Source organism: Arachis hypogaea, chromosome 3, assembly GCF_003086295.3.
Source record: "Arachis hypogaea cultivar Tifrunner chromosome 3, arahy.Tifrunner.gnm2.J5K5, whole genome shotgun sequence".
Taxonomy (NCBI): Eukaryota; Viridiplantae; Streptophyta; class Magnoliopsida; order Fabales; family Fabaceae; genus Arachis; species Arachis hypogaea.
Genome location: NC_092038.1, coordinates 31,631,834 through 31,657,421, shown reverse-complemented (window position 1 = coordinate 31,657,421; position 25,588 = coordinate 31,631,834). Strand labels below are relative to the sequence as shown.

Genomic DNA, 25,588 nt, shown 5'->3' with positions numbered 1-25,588 from the left:
TGGCTCTTGAAAGAATGATGAAAAAGGAGACATGTTACTGAGGATCTGAAAAATCATTAAAATGATTCTTGAAGCAAGAAAAAGCTATTTAAAAAAAAAGTCGAAAAAAAAAGAGAAAAACGAAAAAAAAATATAGAAAGAAATAAAGAGTTGTGATCCAAAGCAAATAAGAGTGTGCTTAAGAACCCTGGACACCTCTAATTGGGGACTCTAGCAAAGCTGAGTCACAATCTGAAAAGGTTCACCCAATTATGTGTCTGTGGCATGTATGTATCCGGTGGTAATACTGGAAGACAGAGTGCTTGGGGCCACAGCCAAGACTCAATAAGTAGCTATGTTCAAGAATCATCATACTTAACTAAGAGAAATCAATAACACTATCTGGACTCTGAGTTCCTAAAGAAGCCAATCATTCTGAATTTCAAAGGATAGAGTGAGATGCCAAAACTATTCAGAGGCAAAAAGTTAAAAGCCCCGCTCATCTAATTAATACTGATCTTCACAGATGTTTTTGGAATTCATTGCATATTCTCTTCTTTTTTATCTTGTTTGATTTTTAGTTGCTTGGGGACAAGCAACAATTTAAGTTTGGTGTTGTGATGAGCGGATAATTTGTATACTTTTTGGCATTGTTTTTAGTATGTTTTTGTTATGATCTAGTTAGTTTTTAGTATATTTTTATTAGTTTTTAGTTAAAATTCACTTTTCTGGACTTTACTATGAGTTTGTGTGTTTTTCTGTGATTTCAGGTATTTTCTGGCTGAAATTGAGGGACCTGAGCAAAAATCTGATTCCGAGACCAAAAAGGACTGCAGATGCTGTTGGATTCTGACCTCCCTGCACTCGAAGTGGATTTTCTGGAGCTACAGAAGCCCAATTGGCGCGCTCTCAACGGCGTTGGAAAGTAGACATCCTGGGCTTTCCAGCAATATATGATAGTCCATACTTTGCCCAAGATTTGATGGCCCAAACTGGCGTTCAAAGTCACCTCAAGAAATCCCAGCGTTAAACGCTGGAACTGGCACCCAAATGGGAGTTAAACGCCCAAACTGGCACCAAAGCTGGCGTTTAACTCCAAGAGGAGTCTCTGCACGAAATTTGCTTCATTGCTCAGCCCAAGCACACACCAAGTGGGCCCGGAAGTGGATTTTTATGTCATTTACTCATTTCTGTACACCTTAGGTTACTAGATTTCTATAAGTAGGACCTTTGACTATTGTATTAGAAATCTTTTGATCTTTGGAATCTTTTGATCACTTTAGATCTTAAGAGACTTTGGTAGCTATCTTCATTTTTATGCTATCTTAGATCATTGGGAGGCTGGCCATTCGGCCATGCCTAGACCTTATGCTTATGTATTTTCAACGGTGGAGTTTCTACACACCATAGATTAAGGTGTGGAGCTCTACTGTACCTCGAGTATTAATGCAATTACTATTGTTCTTCCATTCAATTCCGCTTGTTCTTTGTCCAAGATATCACTTGTTCTTCAACTTGATGAATGTGATGATCCGTGACACTCATCATCATTCTCACCCATGAACAAGGTGACTGACAACCACTCTTGTTCTACAAGCGATCAAGGCCCTAGTGAATATCTCTTGGATTCCTGATTGCACGATGCATGGTTGATCGCCTGACAACCGAGTGCTCGTCTGACAAACGAGCCAACCATTCCGTGAGATCAGAGTCTTCGTGGTATAGGCGAGAACTGATGGCGGCATTCAAGAGAATCCGGAAGGTCTAACCTTGTCTGTGGTATTCTGAGTAGGATTCAATGACTGAATGACTGTGACGTGCTTCAAACTCCTGAGGGCGGGGCGTTAGTGACAGACGCAAAAGAATCACTGGATTCTATTCCGGCCTGATTGAGAACCGACAGATGAATTCCGCTATGCTGTGACAGAGCATATGCAATCGCTTTCACTGAGAGGATGGGAGGTAGCCACTGACAACGGTGAAACCCTTGCTTAAGCTTGCCATGGAAAGGAGTAAGAAGGATTGGATGAAGACAGTAGGAAAGCAGAGAGACGGAAGGGAAGGCATCTTCATGCGCTTATCTGAAGTTCCTACCAATGAATTACATAAGTATCACTATCTTTATCTTTTATGTTATTTTCGTTCATCACCATTACTATTTGAGTTTGCCTGACTAAGATTTACAAGATGACCATAGCTTGCTTCAATACTAACAATCTCCGTGGGATCGACCCTTACTCGCGTAAGGTTTATTACTTGGACGACCCAGTGCACTTGCTGGTTAGTTGTGCGAAGTTGTGTAATGCCATAGTATTGAGCCACAAAGTTTTTGGGGTTCATGACTGGGGATTATGAGAGTTGTGAAAAAGTATTGTTCACAATTTCGCGCACCAAGCGCCCAATGAAGTCCAGCCAGCCTCTGGCAACTGGTTTGAGATCTTCTCTCTTGAGTTGATTTGGGATGCCAGTGGTGCTGGTGGTCCACCTGGCTCCAGGGATGCATATATTCTCTAGAATCTTGTCCAGGCCTTTGTTTACCCTCATCATTCTCCTATTAAAGAAGTTTGGGTCATCTTTTAGTTGGGGAAGCTTGAAGATTTCCCTGATTTTGTCAGGGTGAATGCAGACAATCTTTCCTCTGACCAAGGTTCGATAGTCATAGAGAGCAGTTACATTTATTCTTTGCCTTTCTGTCTGCCACAGATTAGCATAGAACACCTTAACCATGTTTCTTCCTATTTTCGTTTCAGGATTAGCTAGGACTTCCCAGTTCCTGTTTCGAATTTGCTCTTGGATCTCCGGATATTCATCTTTTTTCAAATCGAACTTGACTTCCGGGATCACTGATCTTAGACCCATTATTTTGTAATAATGGTCTGAGTGTTCTTTAGTTAAGAACATCCCTTGATTCCAAAGTGGTTTTGGAATACTCTCTTTCTTACCTCTTGGAGTGGGTTGTTTTCCTTTAGGAGCCATGGTCTTAGTGATCACGGATAAACACACCAAACTTAGAGGTTTGCTTGTCCTCAAGCAAAAGAAAAGACAGGAGAGGGATAGGAGGAGAGCAAGTGTGGAATGGTGGATGGTGAGAGGGGGCGCCGAAGTGAATATATAGAGGGAGGGGGTGGGCTTTCGAAAATAGGAAAAATATATAAGATAAAAGATATGATTTATAAAAGATAAAAAAGATATAGTTTAAGGATAAAAAGATATGAATGATATTTATAAAAATCTGAATTTTTAATTTGAAAAGATTTTAAAAGATAATTATGTTTTGAAAAAGATTTTTGAAAAAGAATTGGATTGGATTGGAAAAAGGTTTATGTTTATGTATTAAGATATGTCATTTCTGAGAAAGAGATTTTAAAAATTAGAAATTTTAGAAATTAGGATTAAAATTTTTGGAATTGAAGGATGGTATTTTGAAACATGTTTAAACAAGAAATCATGAATTGAAACATAAAAATTTAGAAAATTTGTAAAGAAAAACGAATTTTACTTCCTTCCCACCATCCTGGCATTAAACGCCCAACTGCTGCATGTTTTGGGCGTTTAACGCCCAATTGTTGCTTCTCCTGGGCGTTCAACGCCCAGTTGTTGCTTGTTTCTGGCGTTGAACGCCAGGAAGTCCTTCGTTACTGGGCGTTTTTCTAAACGCCCAGGATGCTGTAGTTCTGGCGTTAAACGCCCAGAAGGAGCTTCTTTCTGGCGTTCAACGCCTAGAAGATGCTCCTTTCTGGCGTTTAACGCCCAGATGGCTACCCTTACTGGCGTTGAACGCCCAGTGGGTGCTTCTTTTGGGCGTTCAACGCCCAAAATGTTTCTTACTAGCTTTTTCATGCCAGTGAGATTCCAAATTTCCCTGTAACTCTGTGAATTTGATCAATTGCTATTTTACCTTTTGAAGATACTTTGACTTATACCTGTAAAAATTTAACAAAAACAAATAAAATTAAATTTTGTGAATGGCTGGGTTGCCTCCCAGCAAGCGCTTCTTTATTGTCTTTAGCTGGACTATTACTGAGCTTTAATCAAGCCTCAGTTTTGAGCATTCGTGCTCAAAATTGCTTTTAAGATAATGTTTAATTCTCTGTCCATTAACAATGAACCTTTTGTTAGAGTCATTATCCTGAAGCTCTATGTATCCATATGGTAATACACTTGTAATCACATATGGACCTCTCCACCGGGATTTTAATTTCCCGGGGAATAATTTGAGCCTAGAATTAAATAGTAGAACTTTCTGCCCTGGCTCAAAGACTCTGGATGACAATTTCTTATCATGCCATCTTTTTGCTTTCTCTTTGTAAATTTTTGTATTCTCGAAAGCATTGAGTCTAAATTCCTCGAGCTCATTTAACTGGAGCAATCGTTTTTCTCCAGCTAACTTGGCATCAAGGTTTAGGAATCTGGTTGCCCAGTAGGCCTTGTGTTCCAGTTCCACTGGCAAGTGACATGCCTTTCCATACACGAGCTGGTATGGGGAGGTCCCTATAGGGGTCTTGAATGCTGTTCTGTATGCCCACAGAGTATCATCCAAGCTTCTTGCCCAATCCCTTCTACGGTTAATTACAGTCCATTCCAGGATTCTTTTAAGTTCTCTATTAGAGACTTCAGCTTGTCCATTTGTCTGTGGATGATATGGAGTGGCTACTCTGTGGCTAACTCCATAACGAACCAAAGCAGAGTAAAGCTGTTTATTGCAGAAATGAGTACCCCCATCACTGATTAATACTCTAGGGGTGCCAAATCTGCTGAAGATGTGTTTCTGGAGGAATTTTAACACTGTCTTAGTGTCATTAGTGGGTGTTGCAATGGCTTCCACCCATTTGGATACATAATCCACTGCCACCAGAATATAAGTGTTTGAGTATGATGGTGGGAAAGGTCCCATGAAGTCAATACCCCATACATCAAACAACTCAATCTCTAAGATCCCTTGTTGAGGCATGGCATAACTGTGAGGCAGATTACCAGATCTTTGGCAACTGTCACAATTAAGTACAAACACTCGGGAGTCTTTATAGAGAGTAGGCCAGTAGAAGCCACATTGGAGGACTCTTGTGGCTGTTCGCTCACTTCCAAAATGTCCTCCATACTGTGATCCATGGCAGTGCCATAGGATCTTCTGCGCTTCTTCTTTAGGCACACATCTACGGATTACTCCGTCTACACATCTCTTAAAGAGATATGGCTCATCCCAAAGATAATACTTTGCATCCGTGATCAGCTTCTTTGATTGCTACCTACTGTATTCTTTGGGTATGAATCTCACTGCCTTGTAGTTTGCAATGTCTGCAAACCATGGCACTTCCTGTATGGCAAAGAGTTGCTCATCTGGAAAGTTTTCAGAGATCTCAATAAGAGGGAGGGACGCCCCTTCTACTAGCTCTATTCGGGACAGGTGATCTGCTACCTGATTCTCTGTCCCTTTTCTGTCTCTTATTTCTATATCAAACTCTTGCAGAAGCAACACCCATCTTATGAGTCTGGGTTTTGAATCCTGCTTTGTGAGTAGATATTTAAGAGCAGCATGATTAGTGTACACAATCACTTTTGATCCTACTAAATAGGATCTAAATTTATCAATGGCGTAAACCACTGCAAGTAGCTCCTTTTCTGTGGTTGTGTAGTTTTTCTGTACGTCATTTAGGATACGGCTGGCATAGTAAATGACGTGCAGAAGCTTGTCATGCCTTTGTCTCAACACTGCACCAATGGCATGGTCACTAGCATCACACATTAGTTCAAATGGCAATGTCCAGTTTGGTGCAGAGATGATTGGTGCTGTGACCAATTTAGCTTTCAGAGTCTCAAATGCCTGCAGACACTCCTTATCAAAGATAAATGGCGTATCAGCAGCTAGCAGATTGCTCAGAGGTTTGGCGATTTTTGAAAAATCCTTTATAAACCTCCTATAAAATCCTGCATGCCCCAGAAAGCTTCTGATTACCTTAACATTGGCTGGTGGTGGTAATTTTTCAATTACCTCTACCTTAGCTTGATCCACCTCTATTCCCTTGTTCGAAATTTTGTGCCCAAGAACAATTCCTTCAGTCACCATAAAGTGACACTTCTCCCAGTTTAAAACCAGGTTAGTCTCTTGGCATCTCTTTAGAACAAGAGCTAGATGGTTAAGGCAGGAGCTGAATGAGTCTCCAAATACTGAAAAGTCATCCATGAAGACTTCCAGAAATTTTTCCACCATATCAGAGAAGATTGAGAGCATGCACCTCTGAAAGGTTGCAGGTGCATTGCACAGGCCAAATGGCATCCTTCTGTATGCAAATACTCTAGATGGACATGTGAATGCCATTTTCTCTTGATCCTGGGGATCTACTGTAATTTGATTATAACCTGAATATCCATCTAGTCTTTCTAGCATCTGGTCTATGAATGGTAAAGGAAAATGATCCTTTCTGGTGGCTGTATTGAGCCTTCTATAATCAATACACATACGCCACCCTGTAACTGTTCTGTAGGAACCAGTTCATTTTTTTCATTTTGAACCACTGTCATGCCTCCTTTCTTGGGGACGACTTGGATAGGGCTTACCCAGGGGCTATCAGAAATAGGATAAATAATCCCAGCCTCTAGTAATTTTGTGACCTCCTTCTGCACCACTTCCTTCATGGCTGGATTCAGCCGCCTTTGTGGTTGGACCACTGGCTTGGCGTCACCTTCCAATAGGATCTTGTGCATGCATCTGGCTGGGCTAATGCCCTTAAGATCACTGATGGACCACCCAAGAGCTGTCTTGTGTGTCCTTAGCACTTAAATTAGTGCTTCCTCTTCCTGTGGCTCTAAGGTAGAGCTTATGATTACAGGAAAGGTATCACCTTCTCCCAGAAATGCATATTTCAGGGATGGTGGTAATGGTTTGAGCTCGGGTTTGGGAGGTTTCTCCTCTTCCTGAGGGATTTTCAGAGGTTCTATTATTCTCTCTGATTCCTCCAAATCAGGCTGAACCTCTTTAAAGATGTCCTCTAGCTCTGATTCGAGACTCTCAGTCATATTGACCTCTCTTACCAGAGAGTCAATAAGATCAACACTCATGCAGTCATTTGGGGTGTCTGGATATTGCATAGCTTTGACAACATTCAACTTGAACTCCTCCTCATTGACTCTCAGGGTTACTTCCCCTTTTTGGACGTCAATGAGGGTTCGGCCAGTTGCTAGGAAAGGTCTTCCTAGAATGAGAGTTGCACTCTTGTGCTCCTCCATTTCCAACACCACAAAGTCAGTAGGAAAGGCAAATGGCCCAACCTTGACAATCATGTCTTCAATCACGCCTGATGGGTATTTAATGGAGCCATCAGCAAGTTGAAGACATATCCTGGTTGGTTTGATTTCTTCAGCCAAACCAAGCTTTCTGATAGTAGATGCAGGTATCAGGTTGATACTTGCCCCAAGATCACATAAAGCTTGCTTGGTACAAGTACCCTCTAATGTGCATGGTATCATAAAGCTCCCAGGATCTTTAAGCTTCTCAGGTAAGCTTTTTAGAATGACTGCACTGTATTCTTCAGTGAGGTAGACTTTTTCAGTTTCCCTCCAATCCTTCTTATGACTTAAGATCTCTTTCATGAACTTAGCATAAGAAGGTATTTGCTCAAGTGCTTCTGCAAACGGAATCTTTATTTCAAGAGTCCTGAGATAGTCTGCAAAGCGAGCAAATTGCTTATCCTGTTCTGCTTGGCGGAGTTTTTGAGGATAAGGCATTTTGGCTTTGTATTCCTTAACCTTAGTTGCTGCAGGTTTATTACCTATAGAAGTGGATTGGGAAGCCTTTTTAGAAGGGTTGTTATCAGCACATGTATGTGACTGATCCCCCACTGGCGTTTGAATTCCAGGGGTGGGAATTGGAGTGGCGTTAGACGCCAACTCCTTATCTGTTACTGGCGTCTGAATGCCAGAATTGTGCCCCCTTTGGGTGTTCAACGCCGGATTCATGCTTGTTTCTGGCGTTGAACGCCAGGAATGAGCATGGTCATGGCGTTCAGCGCCAGACTTATTCCTCCCTGGGCTCTGCTTGTCCTCAGAGGGATTTTGAGTGGCCATTTGTTCATTTCTTGGCTTCCTGCTGCCTTGAAGTGAAGTATTTAATGTTTTCCCACTTCTTAATTGAACTGCTTGGCATTCTTCTGCTATTTGTTTTGACAGTTGCTTTTCTGTTTGCTTTAACTGTACTTCCATATTCCTGTTAGCCATTCTTGTTTATTGTAGTATTTCCTTGAATTCGGCTAGCTGCTGAGTTAGAAAATCCAGCTGCTGATTGAATTCATTAGCCTGATCTACAGGAATGAGTTCAGCAGTTACTGTATTGTTTTCTTCTTTCATGGAAGATTCACTGCTCAGGTACAGATGCTGATTTCTGGCAACTGTATCAATAAGCTCTTGAGCTTCTTCAATTGTTTTTCTCATATGTATAGATCCACCAGCTGAGTGATCTAGAGAAATCTGAGCTTTTTCTGTAAGCCCATAGTAGAAGATGTTTAATTGCACCCACTCTGAAAACATTTCAGAGGGGCATTTTCTTAGCATCTCTCTGTATCTCTCCCATGCATCATAAAGGGATTCATTATCTCCTTGTTTGAAGCCTTGGATGCTTAGCCTTAGCTGTGTCATCCGTTTTGGAGGAAAGTAGTGATTCAGGAATTTTTCTGACAGCTGTTTCCATGTCCTTATGCTGTTCTTAGGTTAGTTATTTAACCACCTCTTAGCTTGATCTTTTACAGCAAATGGAAACAATAATAATCTGTAGACATCCTGATCTACTTCTTTATCATGCACTGTGTCAGCAATTTGTAAAAAGTGTGCCAGAAACTCTGTAGGTTCTTCATGTGGAAGACCGGAATACTGGCAGTTTTGTTGCACCATGATAATGAGCTAAGGATTCAACTCAAAGCTACTAACTCCAATGGAGGGTATACATATGCTACTCCCATATAAAGCAGTAGTGGGGTTAGTATATGACCCCAGAGTCCTCCTGGACGGTTCATTTCCACTTAATTCCATGATAGAACAAGGGAGATGATATGTATGTTGATAGTATTTATTTTATAAAAATTTAATTTATAAAATAAAATAAAATAAATAAAAACGAAATAAAATAAAAATTAAAAATATTTTGTGAGGATTTTCGAAAAAGTGAGGAGAGAGAAAGTGGTTAGGATATTTTTGAAAAAGATAAAATAGTTTTATTTTATTTTATTTTATTTTATTTATTTATTTTTTAAATTCTTAAAAGGGATAAAATTTGAGAAATTTTGAAATTGAAATCTGAATTTTTATAAAAAAAATTCAAAAATATGGCTTAAAAATAGTTAGAAAAGATAAATTTTTTTTTTGAATTTTGAATTTTATGATGAAAGAGAAAAACACACAAAAGACACAAGACTTAAAATTTTTAGATCTAATGCTCCTTATTTTCGAAAATTTTGGAGGGAAAACACCAAGGAACACCAAACTTAAAAATTTTAAGATCAAAACACAAGAGAGACTCAAGAACACCTTGGAGATTCACAAGAACACCAAGAACAAAAGAAAGAACACCAAACTTAAAATTTTTAGAAAATTTTAATAAAATTTTCGAAAATTATGAAAAGATTAGCAAGAAAACACCAAACTTAAAGTTTGGCACAAGATTAAATCAAGAAAAATTATTTTTGAAAAAGATTTTAAAAAGAAGATACCCAATTATCAAGAACATAAAAGAATGCTCTAGCCAATTGGGCAGTAAATATAACACTTGTTTTGAATAGGTATATTCCTTTTGGAAAACTAATGCTTTGAAAAGATCACAAGTGAAACAAGAAAAGACACAGAACAAGAAAAATTAAAGATCAAACAAGAAGAATACACAAGAACAACGTGAAGATCAAAGAACAATGAGGAACAATAATTCGAAAAATCAAAGAAAAATATAAAATATGCAATTGACACCAAACTTAGAACAAAACACTAGACTTACAAAAAAAGATTAAAAATTAATAAGGAAAAATAATATCTTTGAAAAAAAAAATTTTTTTGAAAAGAATATAAAAGACTCTGACCCAATTGCCAAAATCTTACTAATCTAAGAAATAAAATAGGCCTTCAATTGTTCAAACTCAACAATCCCCGGCAACGGCGCAAAAAACTTGGTGCACGAATTTGGAGTATTAATGTTACTAAAAGAACTGTTATCCAAACTTGTACCACTAACCAGCAAGTGCACTGGGTCGTCCAAGTAATACCTTACGTGAGTAAGGGTCGATCCCACAGAGATTGTTGGCTTAAAGCAATCAATGGATATTTTGTAATTCTTAGTCAGGATAACAAGAATTATTATCAGGTTGAAATTGCGAATAAATAGAAGAGTGTGAATTAAATAATACTTGTTATGCAGTAATGGAGAATATGTTGGAGTTTTGGAGATGCTTTGTCCTTGAACTTCAACTCTTCCTTGAAATCCTTCTCCACACGCAAGGCTCCTTCCATGGCAAGCTGTATGTAGGGTGTCACCATTGTCAGTGGCTACCTCCCATCCTCTCAGTGAAAAAGGTCCATATGCTCTGTCACAGCACGGCTAATCAGCTGTTGGTTCTCGATCATGTTGGAATAGGATCCATTGATCCTTTTGCGTTTGTCATCACGCCCAGCAATCGCGAGTTTGAAACTCGTCACAGCCATTCAATCCTTGAATCCTACTCGGAATACCACAGACAAGGTTTAGACTTTCCGGATCCTCAAGAGTGGCCGCCATCAATTCTAGCTTATACCACGAAGATTCTGATTAAGGAATCTAAGAGAAGCTCATTCAATCTGATGTAGAACGAAGGTGGTTGTCAGACACACGTTCATGGATTTGAGGAAGGTGATGAGTGTCACGGATCATCACCTTCTTCATGTTTAAGCGCGAATGAACATCTTAGATAGGAACAAGCGTGTTTAAATGGAAAACAAAGGCAATTGTATTAATTCATCGAGACGCTGCAGAGCTCCTCACCCCCAACAATGGAGTTTAGAGACTCATGCTGCCAAAAGGTACAAATTTCAGATCTAAAATGTCATGAGGTACAAAGTAATCCTCTAAAAGTTGTTTAAATAGTAAACTAGTAGCCTAGGTTTACAGAAAATAAGTGAACTAAGATAATTGGTGCAGAAATCCACTTCTGGGGCCCACTTGGTGTGTGCTGGTGTTGAGACTTAAGCTTCTCACGTGCCTGGGGCTGTTTTGGGCGTTCAACGCCAGGTAGTAACCTGTTTCTGGCGTTGAACTCCAACTTGTAACCTGTTTCTGGCGCTGGACGCCAGACAGCAGCATGATATTGGCGTTGAACGCCAGTTCACATCGTCTATCTTCGCGCAAAGTATGGACTATTATATATTGCTGGAAAGCCCTGGATGTCTACTTTCCAACGCCGTTGAGAGCGCGCCAATTGGACTCCTGTAGCTCCAGAAAATTTATTTCGAGTGCAGGGAGGTCAAAATCCAACAGCATCAGTAGTCCTTTTTCAGCCTAACTCAGATTTTTGCTCAGCTCCCTCAATTTCAGCCAGAAAATACCTGAAATCACAGAAAAACACACAAACTCATAGTAAAGTCCAGAAATATGATTTTTGCTTAAAAACTAATAAAATTCTATTAAAAACCAATTAAAACATAATAAAATCTACATGAAATTACCCCCAAAAAGCGTATAAAATATCCGCTCATCAGGCATCAGCTCGACTGTTCAATTCTCGAGTAATATGCCTGACCTCTGCTCCCTAGAATAAGGCTAATTGTTCTTGTGTTTCCTCCAAGTATTTCTTCATATTGGGATCTTTGGCTTGATAGGTCCCATTTATCTGAGAAGTTACTAGTTTTATCACCCATGCCAAGCACGGATACGATGAATGCATGTTCTTTTAAATACTTGCTTCCTTTACTTATGTTATTATATTTTATTAAAATGAAGCCATATATTACATGTGAAATGATGAGTTAAATTAAGCTTACATAATTTAACAAAAAACCTTAGAAGTCATATCATTTATCAAACCGAAAAAATACTGGGACAAACAAATCTAGCATAATACAAAAATTTAAATATATAACCTAATAAGTAGATATTCCTAATTTGCTAAATACTTCTCGGTAAATGACATTTATGGTATGTCTAGTGAAAACTCCATTGGTATCTAAGATCAACATCTTGAGATTAGATTTGTTCTTGATTCTCGAAAGAACCATGTATAGTTGTCCATGTGTGAATACTGATCTTAGAAGATAAACTCCAACCATGGATAAAGTCTATCCTTGAGACTTATTTATTGTCATTGCAAAAGATAGCATCAATGGAAACTGTCTACGTGTAAATTTCACTGCTAGTGTTTCGTTGTTAGGGACCAAATTCATGCGAGGAACATCGCCAACGTTGCGACCTATAAGAATCAAACATTCCACAACATGATCTCCAAGTCGCCAAACTTGGAGCTTTATTCCATTACATAACCCATTTGACTGATCAATGTTTTGTAACAGCATTACGGGAACACCAAACTTGAATTCTAACTTGTGTTGTGGAATTCCTGAAAAATTAATCAAATTCAACATCTCTGGACTCATCGTGTATAGTTCAGCTTCCATGTTACCTTCCTCTGTATATACATAATCAGAACTCAAATATTCTCTGTGCTCACCAGGAATTAGTGACATGACATAGGTGTTAACTTCTGACACAACATTGAGAGTAGGAGCCAAAATACATCTTTGCTTGAAAAAATCATAATTTGACAGTGAATTTAGCAGATTAGGAAAGACAAAATTAACTAAATCGCCTAATGAAGATTTCTCAGATGTCAAAAGAAACTCATGAGGTATTTGTATTTTGGATTCCCCAGCTATGTTGTCCCCCAACAATCCATCACCAACTTGTAGCAACCATGCAGCAAAATCCATGGTCTCTTTATCATGGTAATTCACATAATCTCTAGAGAGCCTCATATTTTGACGTAACTATAACACCTTGCAAGCACGAACAATATCTTCGTGTGATCCAAACGGAACCACTGGAAGAATTTGTCAAAAATTCCCGCCAAGGACAACAACTTTACTAGCAAAAGGAAGATCTGCTCTGAAACCTTCATCAAATCGGAGTATATCCTTAAAATACTTGTCTAACGCTTCATAGCGAAACTTACTTAACATTGGAGCCTCGTCCCAAATTATTAAATTTGAAAATGAGATGAGTCTTACAAGCGATGAACCAGGTTTGATGTTGCAAATCGAGTCTTCACCAATGCTTAATGGGACCTTAAAGCGCGAGTGCGCAATTCTTCCATTAGGCAATAACATTCTCTGGAAATGGCATTTTTGGATATTCCCTTATTATCATGTACATGAACTTTTACAAAAAAAGGGGTAAATGAAAAGTGTTAGCAAAAGATCCTTTAAAAGAATAGTACCAAATTAATAAGGCAACATACATATATTAGAATTGTGTATATCGATGTAAGAATACCCCGATACCAACCTTTTTTCCATAGACATCTTCTTTAGTTCGTATATAATATCATCCAAGAAATAAGCCCAACATTGCTGCCACACATACTCTGGTCTTCCCATATTATTTGATGTTAGCAAGACCACAAATAGTCTCCTAATATAATCGGAGGAAGCCCATAGACTTGTCTCTTTTAATGCATCAATATATTCTTTGTCATCTTGCAAAAGTCCAAGCACGTAGCAAGCCTTTTTCTACGTATCGTGTACAATACCATCAATGGTTCTTATATCCTCAAATGAAGTGCACCCTTTCTTCAGATTTAGTAGCAACCTTAAATAATATTCTTCTCCATGTCCCTAAGGCATATGTGACAGTCTACCAATGACTTGGCCCTGCTTCCGCAATCTCTAATCATAACTCTATTTGTCCCAAACAAAGTAGGAAGGAAATTCAACATAATTAAGAGTCCGTGCAAACTTAAATTCTTTATTTGCAGCCATCCAGCCATAAACATGCTTACCTTTTGGTTAGCAGTCTATACAACATTATCAATTGCATCATTATCTTCATATATTACTGACTGTTGACCTGGAAGATGAAATGGAAATCTAATGACGTTCAGCTCTTTGTAATGAATTTCAAAACCAAATAACCTCAAAGCAGCTTCGCAAGCAGAAATGTACCTACAATCATAATAATTTTGTATCTCATCTACTTGTACAGCTGAACCAAATCCATCGTCAACCTTGAAAAATGATGTTGTAACTCGGTCATTGCCCTTATGAACATACTTAAATAGATACTTAATGGCAGCCGACAGACAGGTGTACTCAACATTAATATGACAACCATATTTTGCTAGTAACTGTGGATTATAGGGCACTATAAACCGGTTGTCAAGACAAACATCTTTCTTCAAGATTGTTCGATTATTGTCAGGTCTCATATATTTGGAAAATCCTGCTTCATCTATCGTGGTTTTGGCTCGTGGACTCATAGGAAAGAATTTGGAGCATTTTCCATTCACCATACATGGACTCTTTGGATTAAGCACACCACATGAACCATGAACCATGAATCTCTTAACCAAAAAATATAGCATTGGGTTTTGAGACTGATTAGGTGTATCTGCAGAGAAATGGAAATCGATGTCTTGTGAATTATGTGGCTTTACATCTAGATGTAAAAAGAGCAATATGTGGCAATGTGGAAGTCCCCTCTTCTGGAATTCGACGGTAGAAACTACTTAAACAAAACAAAAAAGACGAAAAAAAGTGAGAATTCAATAAATAGTTCCATAAAATACAAAGGAAAAAGGTAAATGACTATAATTGACTAACTTGCTCTTGGCTTTCCAAACACATCACTCTTTTTTAAATCACTGATCAACTCCTCAAGCTTTATCTTAAAGATGCAACATATAATGTTTGGCCTATCTTCAGGTTTCAAAGAGTAAGGAGATACACATTCTTTAATCTCTTTCCATTCAGGACTACATGTGATAGTGATAAAATAGCTTGGATATCCAGCATAGCAACAAATAGCAAATGCATCCTTACAATTGTTATACATGTATCTCAGACTGCCAACAAATGTACCAGGGAGTATTACCCGCCTACCAGTTTTTGCTGCAATTGTCTCTCCCTGCACCAGACATTCATGTAGACCGTTCAGCTTGTGCACTCGAAACTTCTTTTGATTATACCTATGAAATTGCAATCGCTCAGACTCAACCATTGTATAACTATCGTCCAAAAACTGTTGGAACAACTGTCTAGATCTAGTTAAAACTGATGACTCATGATCTCTTATTTGAATCCTAAACAAAAAATTTCTCTCATACTGATTATATCCTTCTTATATTTGTTTTTACGCATTCTATCCTCAGAGATAAAAAGATCAGTCCTAAATCCATCTTCTGCATAAGGAAAGAGTAATGGATATTGTAGTGCAAGATATTAAGGGCGTTTAACATCAATTCGGTTCAATATTGGTGAGTGTGGCTCGAGTATAACATCCCTATTAGATTCATCTGAATCTATATCACCAATAATCTGTGCTGTAACTTCAGATACAGTAGGCAGATTATATCTTATGCCATCGGTATCCCTCTTCTTTATTAATCGAAGTCTTATATCCGTTTTTTGATCTTTCGTCCATCTATCTGTTGCATAACGAAAAGATTTAGCGAGCGGATTGTATGCATCGAGTATGTCCCTCAAAGCAGCAACTATATGACATTCAATGGCAGACTCACTGGATTTAATACTGCGCATAGACTGAAACAAAAGATAAATTAGTAGAACAATTAAAACAAATGATACAATCACTAAAAGAAAAATCCTCTAAAATATAAAGAACTTACCTAACAGAAGACATCCTATTATGGATCTCATTTTCTGTATCGTATATATATAACTGGGCAAATTTCGGTTTACTTGAATGCTCAGGCAACAAACTACCAATTGAGTGATAATTCTGACCATTTATCACAAATATTGGTGGAGTAGAACCCTTATTTAATTTGTCTTGTATCTTTTCCCCCATTGAGGTAAATGCAAACATTTCATTAAATGACCTTATATTCTTCTGATATAATTTGGCTTTGGTATTATTACAAATGTAAACAAAATGATAAACTTTTGGTTTTCCAAGAATCAAAGAGAAATTGAAGTTACTGTTTTAAACGCAATGGATGAATGAGAAAAGCTGGGAAAATGCTTGTGTTGTTTTTGTAGTATCTGAAAAAGAAGGAATATTTTGAGAATAAGGAGACATGGGATGGACCTCATAGATTGCAGAAGAGAGGGAACGATACGAAGAAGAAGGAAAATACAAAGACATCATGTCGGTGGAGCATGGGAGCAGAAGAGAGAGGTGAAGGCAATCTTGAAAGTTTCACAAAATTTTAAAAGTAACCGAAAACATTAGGCAATCGATACTGCAAGAATATGCGATACATATATGCAAGCAAGCTACATGAAATGATGAAAACTTTTTCCTCAGGGGTAGTTCCTGTGCACCACCAATATAGAGTACTCAATAATGTTTCATAAAAAATTGATTCAGGAGATAGTTATTTGTGCCGTGTGATAGTTGGATGTGTTAAAAGTCAAAGAAGAGAAGAAGATGATATCCACAGGGGTTCAAAAGGACAATTATGTCCATCACAAAATGTAAAAGTTACTACCTAGTCTTTCTCTACTGACGCCGATAATATATTTATCTTAACACTCCATTCAGTTAGTGTTTTCGCTTTCGAATTTATTAATATCTATTTTTAAGAAAAATACGATACATAGAAAAATAGAATAAATATTTAACTCCTTTAATATCCAACCAAAAAAATTACAACTATGGACACACGTGATATAGTAAGATCGGTAATTAAGTATGTTACAATAAACGACACCGATTTAATTGTTCTAGATTAGATGTGCAGTTATTCATTATACCGTTTGTTGATTCTATTTATTTATTATACAGAGCATAACCAAGAGAGTTTCTTCCTTTGAAGGATAATAGACATCAAGGGCCATGCACGATGAAGAATCCCTATTGAGTGACACGTAACTATTTCATCAAATTATTCACCATCAGAATAATAAATAAGTAATAAATAAATAACACACACACACACACACACACACACACAATTTAGTACTTAAAATAGAGACTATGATAAATTTCAGCTTACCAAATTAAAAGAACACAGCATAGATTCAAACTGAACGCCACCAAAATACACACAAACTCTCACACACTATATATAGTCAGCATAATAAACTTTAGACTTGACGGATAAACCATAGAATCAACTTTAGTAAGCATAATAAACTACAACTCGTATCTTTCTCACACAACTAATGATGCTGCATTGCTTTAGGTTTGATGTAACCAATTTAAAAAGCTTCCAGCCCTAGCATCTACATAAGAAAAAGATCCAAAATAGAGCTAATGAGTCACAATACTGAAGCAAACAAATATCAAAGGATGCCTATCCACATTTACCCTAAACTTGACTATATATAAAAAAAAATTAAACTAACAACCTAACCGTGTAAGAAAACCATTAAAAAGATTAGTTACTGTGGGTATAGATTGACTTGTTTTCATATTCATTTACCTTCATTGTTAGCCCGAACCTATCCAATAGCACCTTGAGCATTAGAGTATTGACGACGACTTTGAATGGTAAAGCCCGTTGTAGCAATGTGAATCGATCCCCCTGAACTACGATGGCTAGTCCCCTATATCATGAAGGAAGGGCTTGGTGGAGGAAGGGCGATTGGTTGTGTCATCCGGAGAGACAACGGAGGTATATATGAAAAACGATAATAAGGTACAAAGTCCCCCTCCTCAACTAAAGCATTGTTCGTTGCTAGACCCCAGACACAACCTAAAGAGTTGCAATCTACATGGGGTAAGGAAATTGTTATTAGTTGATTTGGTCTAGGATACACAATCCGAGACCCATCAAAATTTCAGATCGAGATAGAAAGAACATTGTCTCTCTTATAATATATACGCATCCAGACTTCATATATAATATTATAGTGTCGAACCATACTTTGAAATCCCTCTGCAAAGTGAACAAAGGCTCCACTCTTGTCCAACATTACCCTAAATTCATTTTCATAATTATCTATAAAGATACAAAATCCCCTAGTTGATTAACAAAAGCTCGATAGAACGAGCCAAGAATGGGAACTCTCACCTGTAAAAACAAAACAAACCTATATTGTATGTACAATATAACGCCACAAATTATAACGCAATTTACTACATAAATTGACGTACGGATGCTAGATTTATTGAAATGAACATCAACCTATAGAAGTTCAGTTGATAATCATCCCCAGAATCTCCACCCAATGATGACCGAAAGGTACATTCTAACAATATTAACATAATATTAAATATATACTATGAAGTACAATGAACAAATATTTATCTAAAAATAGAAATCAACGTTAAAATTTAAAGAAATGGTAACGAATGAAAGAGATTAGCAATCTACCCATGGTCCACAAAATGAAATAAAGACTTTCGAAAAAAATAAAAATGAAAGTCATACTGAAAGTTGATATTTGATACGGTGTGGAAAGGTGTGGAAAGGTGGGAAAATGTGGGGAGAGGGTGGGCAATAACTGGATGGATATGTGACAATAAGAGTCCTACTTATAAAGTATTAAAAGATTTAAAATTTTGAATAAGACTGCCAAAATAAATAAAAACAGCTAAGATATAAAAAATAAAAAACAACATTATAGAATACATACTACTATAGTTCTATCTATCTAAAAAAATAGATACATTCTATGCATAGAACTTATAATATTTTAATCCATTTTTTTACAATAGTAAACTTTCACATATTTTCATACCTTAACATGATATACTTTAACATGTTCATGAACTATAAACCGTTTAGAATTAGAAACTTAAAAATACATAATAATGATACATATATTACAAAGAGGTAAAAGTTTATTGTTTTTCACGCTTATAGGTATAATAGAGTACATTAATTAATCTTAACATATATATAACAGAGTACATTAATTAATAAATAAATTAAATACATAATATGCAAGAAATAATTAATCCCAAAAATTATAATAGTATCAAATATAAATGTGTCTATATTTTATATATATATATATATATATATATATATATATATATAATTTACATACAAAAATAACAACAAAAAATGATATATGAAATAATAAATACTCGTTAGAATTTAATAATGCTTTCAAAAAAAGATAACAGAGCGCCATTTCTTTTCCAAAATATTTGGGATCACGATTGAAAAATCAAACTACCAAAAGAGCATTACACTAGCGGGAATACCTGATGAACGAAAATTTTCTCCACTTACTTAACAAATTACGTCCAAATCTATATTATTTCAGCAAAAAATTATTCTTAAACTGGACATTTAGATGAATATGAATATGAGTATGACCTTAGTTGTCCTCTTATATTTAGTAGACCACCAACTCGTGATTAACATATTAAGATCAACATTTAACGTAATATATGACGGGAGAAACAAAACAAAATTTCTAAAGTTATTAAATGTTATAGATGAATGAGAAGCTCAGGGGTAGATAATAGTTTAATCAAGTTATGTGAGTAGGAGGTGGGAAATTTGGATTACCATCGTTAGGTAGACTAAACCAATAAATATATGCAATACTATATTATTAAAAAAAAGGGGTGGCTTTCGTGTTAAATATTAATACAGTGAAAAAATAAAAAAAAATTGCCTACTTCTTTTGGCTAAAAATTGTGTAGGAATGGAATGGCAGATTGAAGGACTAATCACATCCTATCCAGGGAAATGACCATATCTAGTTGTAGGTAATCTATAAACTACTGAAGTGTAAAAAAGACCACAACATTAATTACCAATAAATAATATTGGTAGCCATACCTTTAAACTCGAGTAAGGTACTCCCTTTATATTGATGATTTATAATCTACTAATATGTATGACCTGTCACCTTATCACCATAATTTTAAATTCTGGTTTTACAATCAGGATAAGCTCATAGATTAGGAAACCATATCAGAAAGGCCACGGTGTGTTACCTTAACATGGAATCAAATCATAATATTATTATACAATGCAAAACACACAATCCTACTGTATTAAAAAATAGACCCAACAACTCTTAAAACTTTCAAATTTGGAAAACATACGCAAGATAAAAGGCTTGAAAAAAATTTCAACTCTCCCTAGTTAAGTTTCAAAACTGCCAAGACCTGGTGATAACCAAGCAAGTACTCTTGAGTCTTTGACTGCAACCATACATAATTTGAATTAATTCATCTTTCATTGCAACACCGTGAAGCCATAAATTTCGAAATATTAATGTCTCCGGTCGAGTCAATTTTATGGTAATACTGCTTCGTTTTAATTATAACAATGACACCCAAATCTTAAATCAAACATCACAAACATATTCTAATAAATTTTTTCCACTCAATATAATAAAACGTAATGCCACACTATAAACAACACCAGATTATAAGTAATTCCATATTATGTCAAGGGCTTACTTCAAAAACAAACCCTGGTTAGCACCAACGCAAGCCTTCAATTTAATCATGAAGTTGGTAAATCAAATGCGCTAAGTAATATAAATTATAAAAGCCAATACCATTAACACAGTACTAATTGATCCACTACTTCACATAATCATATAATTAGACATTAGATACATGAAGGTATTAACAATGGTACAAACTTCCTAACCCAACTACAACCACACTTAACTGCAATAAAATTACATTAAAGTAAGCAAAACAAATAGTATTAAACATAATTATCAGCCTAATGGACATAGTAATTGAAACTTTTGTCCCACACATGAGGCTGCATACACAGTTGCCTTAAATTACTACAAATTATAACTTCTAATAATAATGCACTTCAAGATTGTGAGAACCATGTATCAGATTGTATCCAACATTCATTTGTAAGCTGCCATAAGCCAGTAACTAACAACAGATGCTCACTGAATGCATTCGAAATAACTTACCATATCATTACCCAAATTAATACTATAAAAATGAAGGCTAGATGTAGCTGAACCATATGAAGGGTGAACTAGATCAACACCTCGAATAGAATGATTCACTCCAGAGAGATCCATGCCAAAGGAAATAGTTGGAAGATCCGAAATAAATACACCACCTATGTAAATATATCGTCCCCAGCCTAGGGTACTTGATGCCCCACCAGTAATACTCCCCATATGAATTTTATTGTCAACCGACAATCTTTCAAAGTATATAAAGCATATGTTATCATTCACAATAACCAAGAAATTATTGTCTACACGAGATCCGGTTTAAAATTTTAATTCACTCCACTTAGAATCATACCTTAGAACTGAGAACGATTTTTTTTCATACTGATCAACACTATTGACCCAAAATACTGCCCCATCCTTTATTGCGTGAGTATCCGACAGTGTATCAACAATGTTTGGTATGTGAACAACATTTGTCTATCAACTGGTGGAAGAATTAAAGACAAACATGTTATAACCAGCACTATTCACTATTGGTTTACACAGAGATATTATACGAAAATTAAAAACAACGGGCATATCCACAAAGGAATATGCTGACCAACCCGAAAGGTGGTTAAAGTGATATTTCACTTAGCTTGGATCAAACAAACGCAGTATATACGTTGTAAATAGATTCCACATGACAACTGAGTTGATTAAACCATCTACACTATACCTTGTGCATAACAGGCCAGATCCTGACCCTACAAACATAAACCACTTCCAAGAAATAGACTCTCCGAGACGGATTTCACTCCTGATTTCAAGATCAAACATTGCAGGTTGACCAGGGTCACCATCTTTCAGAGGGTTATCGAGGTGCATGAGCACACCCAGACCACCCTTCAACACATAACACGCGCAGATGTTTAGGTCTGAGCCAGTATGTTATACCAGTCTCGGGACAAACACCGACCCTTGCCAATAGTTTTTCCATCTCCCATCAGAAATATTTCAAAATCAATTCATCCAGCAGAACAGATAAATTATCATCGGAGTTTCTAGAATGACTTGTATGGACCACCAAATTATTGCCTGTGTTGCGACTGGAGATATGCGGGAAATTTGTTGGACATGGCTTCATTACAAAGAAAGAGAAGAATATATAAAAACAGAATATAAGAGCAAGTAATGGAAGATATTTGTAAAAGAAAAGAAATTCAATTTGTGTTTGAATATAGAATCGATTTGATCTAAGGGAAGAAGTAGTCTCATATATAGTAACAAATTGTAAGGTAGACAAAGGACCCACAATAAATAGACTACAAAGAAAGCCACCAAAATTTCACGTTAATAAGTAAAATATTAAATATAATAAATTATATACATCTAATAAATTATATACATGTACCAATTATATAAAATTTAAGGAAAAAGAGTAGTACTCTTTTTAGAATTGTCTTTTTAAATTCCTTAAATAAGTAAATTTTCTTTTTAGAGAAAAGGAATTCAAAAGATAGTATTTTATTTTTTTTTTGTTTTTATTTATATGTAATTTATATTTATCTTAAAGTACCCTTAAAATAATATAATACAACATCCTAAAGGAAACAGGAAAGAAAAATACTCTTAAAAATTATTTTTGTATTAGATATTTGTGAAAAGTAAGTTAATTTAAAAAAAACTCTTAAAAAATTACTCAAATTATTTAATATTTAACATTAATAGTGCTTCTCCATCCTAAGAATATGTGCATAAAAAACTATGGCTATATGATCTACACCCCAACAAAATCAATTTTTTTGCTATGAAAATGGATAACACCAAAACAATCTCAGACATATTAGTCATCATAAAGGAAATGCCTAGCATACTTTGAAAAATTATGTTTACTACATGGCCTTAAAAGTTCAAACCCATGGTTATGTATTTTAAGTAATTCCTATACATTAATATCCATTAATATTACATTAATATAAAAGAAAGAGAATAGATTAACCAACCAAAGATAATGAACAGCCACAAAAAAAATAATTGAGTCCAAAAGATTATAAAGCTAATACCATTTCTTGTCTTGCCAAACATATACATATAACTAGTAAGCTATAAAATTTATGAGACATAGAAATATGAAATTCAGAAATCTAAATTACAGTAGATCATGACCACAAATCAATTTAAGATAAAAGACGGATGCCTGCTATGTCCTAAAACTCTTCCTAAATATCAAGGCCATTAAGTCTTGATTCCAGTTCATTGAGATTAGCATATTGTTAGGAATCCCATCAATGTCTCCTCCTACAGGATCTCATCGAAAGACTTGTATTTGTTGTCAACAAACCCAACAGTACAAGCTCTTGTTCCTGCTTGTCATGTCCTTCAACTGTCGAGGCTTCGGTAGGATGCCCTTATCCGTGATATGTTAGTAAACTTCTACAATAGGGGCCGTGAAGGGGTATAGTTCATGTTCCCCACCCGGGGGGAATGAGTTGAACTGTTTTTCGAAGCCCCATCCTTGGGAGGCTCTTTAGTTTTCTCAAGATACCCGTGCTGGCGGGGAGGAGGGTTGGTTGGCTGCCGTTTGTTAGCTGCCACCACCTGGCTAACTTCCTCATGATTGATGTATTCTCTTGCCACGTTTTGGATTTTTTGTATGGTCCATACGGGCTTGGTAGTAAGATGCTTCCAAAAATCTTGGTTTAATAAGTCATTGGTCCGACATAGGCTGGCCACTGAGTCTGACAGGTCGTGAATTTATCTACTATTTATTTAAATATGTCTAAACTTGAGAAAATATGAACAAACATATCACTCAGAAATACGTTAACACATAATAATAATATTAGCATTGTTGTTCTATGTACAAAAAAATTTAAATGCAGGAAGTACTTATGATAGAAAAAGGGAACAAACTTTTATATAAATGAGATCTATTGCAGTTTTTGAAATTTTGGTTGATATTTTTCATCATCTTTTTCAACACCCAAATAACGATATCAATTTAGGAATTTGACATTTGTTAGGGTTTTATATTCATTAAAAGGGACTAAATTGAGTTTAAAAATTTTTTCCTCATGTCAGCAAAGCTTTATTAGGTCACGTAATGGGTCCAGGTGTCACTTAACGTTTCAGGTAAGCGTGCCGTTAATGGAGAATAATAGAAGGGCTAACGTGAGTCACTTATTAAAAATTAGGGGTTTGATGAGCGGATATTTTATACGCTTTTTGGGGGTAATTTCATGTAGATTTTAGTATGTTTTAGTTAGTTTTTAGTAGATTTTTATTAGTTTTTAGGCAAAAATCATATTTCTGGACTTTACTATGAGTTTGTGTGTTTTTCTGTGATTTCAGGTATTTTCTGGCTGAAATTGAGGGAGCTGAGCAAAAATCTTATTCAGGCTGAAAAAGGACTGCTGATGCTGTTGGATTCTGACCTCTCTGCACTCGGAATGGATTTTTTGGAGCTACAGAAGTCCAATTGGCGCGCTCTCAATTGGGTTGGAAATTAGACATCCAGGGCTTTCCAGCAATATATAATAGTCCATACTTTGTGCGAAAATAGACGACGTAAACTGGCGTTCAACACCAGTTTCATGTTGCAGTCTGGCGTTCAGCGCCAGAAACAGGTTACAAGTTGGAGTTCAACGCCAGAAACAGGTTACAACCTGGCGTTCAACTCCAGAAACAGCCAAGGCACGTGAGAAGCTTAAGTCTCAGTCCCAGCACACACCAAGTGGGCCCCAGAAGTGGATTTCTGCACTATCCATCTTAGTTTACTCATTTTCTGTAAACCTAGGTTACTAGTTTAGTATTTAAACAACTTTTGGAGACTTATTTTGTATCTCATGACATTTTTAGATCTGAATTATATACTCTTTGACGGCATGAGTCTCTAAACTCCATTGTTGGGGGTGAGGAGCTCTGCAGCGTCTCGATGAATTAATGCAATTATTCTGTTTTCCATTCAAACATGCTTGTTCCTATCTAAGATGTTCATTCGCGCTTCACTATGAAGAAGGTGATGATCCGTGACACTCATCGCCTTCCTCAATCCATGAACGTGTGCTTGACAACCACCTCCATTCTACATCAGATTGAATGAGTATCTCTTAGAATCCTTAATCAGAATCTTCGTGGTATAAGCTAGGACTGATGGCGACATTCATGAGAATCCGGAAAGTCTAAACCTTGTCTGTGGTATTCCGAGTAGGATTCAAGGATAGAATAGCTGTGACGAGCTTCAAACTCGCGATTGTTGGGCGTAGTGACAGACACAAAAGGATCAATGGATCTTATTCCGACATGATCGAGAACCAATAGATGATTAGTCGTGCTGTGACAGAGCATTTGGACCATTTTTACTAAGAGGATGGGAAGTAGCCATTGACAACAGTGACGCCCTACATACAGCTTGCCATGGAAGGAACTTTGCACTTTTGAAAGTGAGGAAGCATTATGTTACAGGAATTCAGAAGACAAAGCATCTCTAAAACTCCAACATATTCTCCATTATTGAGTAACAATTATTTATTTTATGTCCTTTGACTTTTTACAATTAAAACTAAAAATTATTATTGATATTATATCGTGACTAAGAGTTACA

General features: G+C 36.4%; 2 protein-coding genes across 2 annotated transcripts; both read right to left on the bottom strand.

The window, feature by feature from the left end:
- Positions 1–12,258: 12,258 nt before the first annotated feature.
- On the bottom strand, positions 12,259–12,951 carry LOC140183399 (uncharacterized). The gene has a single exon (XM_072231813.1). The coding sequence runs from the start codon at positions 12,949–12,951 to the stop codon at positions 12,259–12,261; it is 693 nt and encodes a 230-aa protein (XP_072087914.1).
- Positions 12,952–13,029: 78 nt separating this feature from the next.
- On the bottom strand, positions 13,030–15,190 carry LOC140183398 (uncharacterized). Its single transcript, XM_072231812.1, has 4 exons — positions 14,794–15,190; positions 13,995–14,695; positions 13,434–13,704; positions 13,030–13,331 (listed from the first exon to the last, which is right to left on the bottom strand). The coding sequence occupies exons 1-4, from the start codon at positions 15,188–15,190 to the stop codon at positions 13,030–13,032; spliced, it is 1,671 nt and encodes a 556-aa protein (XP_072087913.1).
- Between the last annotated feature and the right edge of the window lie 10,398 nt (positions 15,191–25,588).